Source organism: Podarcis liolepis, assembly GCF_965112155.1.
Source record: "Podarcis liolepis genome assembly, chromosome: 9".
NCBI lineage: Eukaryota > Metazoa > Chordata > Lepidosauria > Squamata > Lacertidae > Podarcis > Podarcis liolepis.
The window spans coordinates 73,604,191-73,610,190 of NC_139564.1; the positions used below are offsets into that span (position 1 = coordinate 73,604,191).

The window sequence follows — 6,000 nt, forward strand, 5'->3', positions numbered from 1 at the left end:
AGCTGTTTCCATTCTTGAAATGCAAGGGGAAATCTTCCTGCCCAAATGGGTTTTTGGATCATGCAAATTTTTTTAACAAATTCTGCTTGGTGGTTGCACATTTCTTAAGCATTATTGTAATTGGATTACACCTCTACTCATAGGTTTCAAAGTTAAAAGATTTGATTTCTTTAAGGTCTCTGCTTAATGAGAGCAAGACCAGACCTATTGTTGCAGTGAATTGGTGAAAATAAGTTGAGTACTCAAACCAGGTGTAATCTAAGATGTGTTCAGTGTTTCCCTTTTACCCTGGATTTTATCACTTGTCTGTTACAAAGTTGTCTCTTCACACCACCTCATTCTGTATTTTATAAGAATGGTAATGACCATTCTTTTAATATAACACAATGGCTGTGATGGATGTATAGATTCTCTACTTGTGCTTTTTTCTTCTTGTGGCTGCGTTACAAACAGGAGGTGGATATGCTAAAGAGTACCTGTTGCCATAGTAAGTATCATCCCATCCCTGTTCCTGCTGCTTTATCCTGACTTCTCTGTGCTGTGCTTCATTCTCTTGCATATTTTGTGGTGTTTCCTCCCTATGTTGGTTTGGTCAGCCTTTACATAGTTTGAAGTCTGCTTAACTATTTCAGTTGCTTTACCAGAACAAAGAGATCAGAGGTACATTAAGAAAAATACAGTCTGTATTAGACTTGAGTGTGACTTGGTAGCCATATGTATAAAACACTCCAGGTGTTCACATACTGATTTTGACCCCAAACCATTGATTTATCCTGTAAAGCAGAGAATAAGGTAGCGTGGCATTGCTCCTTATATCAATGACAACAAACTAAAATCACCTTAAGAGATAAAAGGATGTTTCAGAGAGGCTCATCTCTTTATGATTGTGTGTTTTCCTAAGTGTTCTTAGTGGCGCGTTGCCTGTTGTGAGAAGGGAGCCTGAGCCCCTCTCTTCAAGCTGAGGAGCACAAAGAAGAGAAGACGGTAGACAGTGCAAAATCTGGTAGCCTGTATTTCTCTTAAGATGCCTCCATAACAGCACTCCACATACATTTCTGTGGGACGGGAAAGTCCCCTCTCCTCCTCATGTCAAACCAGACTATAATCATATGTTAGAGAGTGGCTTTATAGTGCCATTTTCAGCACATGGTTGTACCAGTTGCATTGTTTTATATAGCATTTACTGTGCTTCTTCATGGGCATCCACTAAGCTTTACATTTTCAATTTGTTTTTGACCCTGAAATTCTTTCAAGTAAAATCTAACTGTAAGTCCCATTGGAAAGGTGCATTTAATTTGCTGAGCTGAACAAATGTTTAAAGTTTTTGTTGTTGTTCCTTAAAGCCATATCCATACATTTCTTTGCCATGTTTGCACGTAACAAAAGGCCAGACTTACCAATTTAGCATGAATGGGCAGTGTGCTGGCACATGCTGCTTGATTGCTCCCACTTCACTCCTCTCCTGGCGTATGAGGGGTTAAACTGGGAAGACCTACTTTTCTGTTGCATCTGAACCAGAGATTGGGATTGGGATTCCCTAACAAGCCATAATCAGCAAGCCAGCCACAAATCATGGCTTCATGTAGACTAGAGATTGTGGTTTGTTACAGAAAAACAAACCATGTTCTCTGGTTACAATGGAAAGGGAAACCAATAAAGTTTGCTGAAGAGCCATAACTCTAATATGGCATCTGCCTTGCATGGAGAAGGTCCCAGCTTCAGTTTCCAGCAATCTCTATGTAGGGCTGGGAATATACTGTCTGAAACTCTTGAGAGCCACTGCTACTCACCAACCTTTGCCAGTCTGGTTCCCTTCAGATGTTTTTGGACTACAGTTTGGATTACACCCCCCACCAGCACAGCTGTATGTTGCCAGGGCTGATGGGAGCATGACCATACTGGCTGGGGCTGATGGGAATTGTAGTCCAAAACTTCTGGAGGGTGCCCGCGTGGTGAAGTCAGGTGTAAACATTGCTGAGCTAGCGGGACTGTTGGTCTGACTCCATTTTCATCTGACTTCCTTCCATGTGAAGGCAGCAATTAATTGCTGTAACAGCAGCAATGAAAACAGAAGGATAGTTGAACTACATTTAAAGAGCTATATTTAAATAAAAGAAATTAATTGCAGCTTTTAACTTTCCAAATAGCTTTTTCATTTCCCCCTGCTTTTAAATTATCCTAACCCATTTTAAAACTTCTAATGTTTTGGTTTGCTGAGTTTGAAGTGGTTATCATCACTAAGCTAACAAATCCCAGGTTTTTCCTGTTCCAAGCTTCAAATAAAGATGAAACAGAGAATTGTTAAATACAAATACAAAGAAGGTGAATGCAAAATTAAATTAACCTTAAAAGAATACAAACCACAGCATGGTATTTTCAGTGCAGTACTGAAATGAACCAGGTACCTAAAGTCACTGCAATTCAAATTGGGCCAAGAACCATGCCCATAAACCTCCAGTGCCTCAGAAATAAAGTGATATGTTTGCTGTTGCAACTTTGCTGTGGTTTGCGCTTCCCTGTGTTTATGTGAAGAGAGCATGTGCAGTGGATCCTAACATCCTTAGTAATTCAAGGAGCTAGCTAAGATTTGATCTACATAAGATCATCTCCTGTTGTTTATGTCCGGGATGCTCTTCACAATAGTGTTTTCTCACTTTCTGTAAGGTCAGAGATAGAGGCACCTTCTTAATGATGATTAAATTTTTGGACTGTGTCTAAAAAACAGATGAGACGTGGCAAAGTACAACATGCTTTTCCATCCTGAAAGCCAATTCATGCATTATGCAAAAGTGAGGGGAACAGAAGGCGAATCACCCATATACGTCCGTGTTTCCTTTCTTCTATTGCATTGCAGTGCGAGAGGGGAAACAGAAGCGGGGGTAGTTCATGCCTCTGCTTTCCCTGTGTCTCTGTAATATTTGAACAAATGGAGAATCAGGTTGCAAAGAATGCAGAATTTAAGATTCCAAGTCACACAAAACTCTGGCCCACTTGAAGATACAGGTGAGATGTCTTTTGAGGATAAGGGAGCAATAGTTAGCATTGCTGAGCTTTGTATAAAAGCTCCTTCATCTGCAGAGAGTGTGGCTTCATTTTTCATACTGAATGCCTTCATGTAAGCCAGTCTTTTGGGCCACTGCGAGAGGCTAACATAAAATCTCATTAAGTCATCAGTGCTACTCCGTCTGAATACTGAGTCCAATTATTATTATTTTGCAAAATAAGGAGAAACAAGCATATGCATCTTCCATTTATGCTCGGTCCCTGCTCCTGCCAACCTAGCAGTTCAAAAGCACGTCAAAGTGCAAGTAGATAAATAGGAACCACTCTGGCGGGAAGGTAAACGGCGTTTCCATGCGCTGCTCTGGTTCACCAGAAGCGGCTTAGTCCTGCAGGCCACATGACCCGGAAGCTGTATGCCGGCTCCCTCGGCCAATAAAGCGAGATGAGCACTGCAACCCCAGAGTCGGCCACGACTGGACCTAACGGTCAGGGGTCCCTTTAACCTGTGTGCTTATAGAGAAGAGTGAACAATATTTCATAAATAAATGTAAGAGGTCAGCAGAATTTTTAGTATGTAAACTTCTGACACTTTGATTTTTGACTTTAAAGCATTGTGGAGAAGACAGAATTCAAATAAATATTTCAGTTGCATCTCTCTGCCCAAAGGCCATTTACAAAGAGACTCAAAACTCCTGGCTCTGTTTTCCACAGTTAATTTCTGTTAGCCCTCATTTCAGCAACAGGCACACATTAACAGATGTTTCCTGTTGCTTGCTCCACTAGAGAGGCAGCCTAACCAGACTTGCAACGATGACAGTGATGCTGCAACCTTCAAGCAAAGCCTCCCAGATCTCACCCCTGATGAGCCTTCAGAGCATCTCGGCTTCCCAACCTTTGGAAAAGAGGATGATAAAAGTGACAAAGATCTCGCCCAAAGCCAGACTGAGTTACCTCCTGAAAATCCAGAACCCCAATCTCAGCCGGGTGAAGAGGCCATGACCCCACTGGCTGAGGAGGGGGCAGCAGCCGAAGCCGGCGGTGATGAGTCTCCTGGGAAGTCTCCGTCCAAGAAGAAGAAGAAGTTCCGTACACCTTCCTTCCTGAAGAAAAACAAAAAGAAGACTGACTCCTAAATACCTTCAAATATACTGTCATGGTTTAGAGTCTAAGTTTATTAACCACTAGAATGTATCAGTTCTTACTGAGTGTTTTCTTTTGTCTTTCGTAACAAGCAGAACAAGCAACACCCTCAAGCTATAGCTTGATTGCTTAAGATTATAACGGAAAATTAATGAGCAGAAGGTGCTAATCCTGCATATTCAACAGCAGCTAACCAGGGTTTATCCCTAGTACGCAAACAAAGCTAAATGACTTCCATGGAACCCCATGTGTCACGTTGAGAGCCCATGCTGATATATATATGCAGTCAATGGATTTTTGCAAGGTCTTGCTCCACGGGGTGTTGCTGTCTGCTCACTCTAACATTTGTTCTTGTCCCAGAGCCTACTGTTGTTACCAAGTGGCTTCTTAAATACTGACAACTTGGATATGATTGCAGTTATATTTTGAGAGGTTGTATTATGGAACTGAGCACCTGCTTTTCGCACTGTGTAATTAGAAATAACGTTACACTGAGGCTTTGAAGAAAGCTGTCTTTTCCCTTCCCTTATTCTGTATTGTAGCATAGCTGAAATTTAAATCTCTTTGTTATGTGTAAGAAGAATGAAGTGATTTGTGGTGTTTCCTGCTGACCCCTCTGCCTGTGTTCTAATAAACTGACAGAACAACCAGTTATTTTACTAATTTCTTTTCTACCAAAAGTTTATATCCAACCTCACCTGATAATTCGGAAGTTAATTTCAAGCCTTTGAAAATAAAATTTCCTAGTAGCAGGCACATACCTACTGCCTTTATTAAGTCAGATCATGACCTCACTCAATTGCTCCAGTACGTTGCGCCACTTGCGGATGCAACAGGAGCTGTACTACAGCGTGAGCTGCCCCAGTCATTTCCAAGGCCATGTGGCTCATTTCCGAGAACCCTTGGAAGGTTTGTCATATTCTGGCACTGCCTTGGCACAGCTTGCTAATCTCTTCTGCTGCTCTGGATTCACTGATTTAAGCTACAGTGCAGAGACTAAACTTTTGAGTTGTGCAAGGCAATGTTTCTGAAACAATTGGTATTTCTTCTAAACCCTTCAAGTTGACTGAGTTCTGGTTATAACAAAAGAAAAGACTCACTCTTTAAGGTCAGTTGGGAACGAAGATGCTGATTTTTATTGATTAACTTCGGTAATGAATAATGCACCACTGCGGGGGGGGGGCTGATTGTGTAGGTTTTTAATTGAAGTTTGGTGAAATAGCTAGTATTGAATGCCTTACAATTCGTGCTTTAAAAAAGCACGTAAGATTAGAAAGAATTCAGTGACTGGTGCAGCTTTATTCTAAACGTTATGCCTATGTTAGGTTCCAAATAGATACCTTGGAAACCAGTTTGAAGCAAATCACTTTAAAATGGTAAAATAAATAAATAACACCCGTGCAGAAGGGTTACAGGGAGATTGGGGGGAGGGTTGGTGGTACTAAAACCATCACTAATGGAAAAGCAGAAGTGCTGATGACAGAGAGAGAGAGAAAGGAATTTTTCATATGGACTGCATGGCACTAATGGCTTTGAGCTTGTTTCCTAACTGTGTGTCCTGTGAACACTAAAAGCTTAACCGTGTCTCATTGCCAGGATTGAAATTGCATTACAAAAGCCATTGCTTTAGTGTTTCTGTTATAAAACGTAGGGACTCTAATCTTTGACCACATATGCAATGATTTTTAAGTTCCAGTTTTGTAGTTCTCAATTCTTTCTATTACATAATGAAATCTAGTTGTGTATTGTATGAGAACACACTTCAGTGGGACAGGGAGGGAAAGGGAAGAGTCCTGTATTTTTTCTTCTTCTTTTGTTGTTTAATTCAATTCTACACAAATAAAATTCTTTAAAGGA

The 6,000-nt window shown here is 40.9% G+C and overlaps 1 protein-coding gene across 10 annotated transcripts in view; it reads left to right on the top strand.

Moving 5' to 3' along the window:
• ADD1 (adducin 1) overlaps positions 1-6,000 on the top strand; it is a 48,375-nt gene extending 42,375 nt beyond the window's left edge. For 6 of the 10 annotated variants that reach the window (XM_083460667.1, XM_083460662.1, XM_083460666.1 and 3 more), the window contains one exon: positions 3,787-6,000. In XM_083460667.1, the coding sequence (XP_083316793.1) occupies positions 3,787-4,136 (350 nt within the window). In that variant the 3' untranslated portion in view covers positions 4,137-6,000. Of the gene's footprint in view, positions 1-453; positions 488-3,786 lie in introns of all 10 variants that reach the window. The other 4 variants (XM_083460669.1, XM_083460671.1, XM_083460670.1 and 1 more) reach the window with 1 other exon arrangement.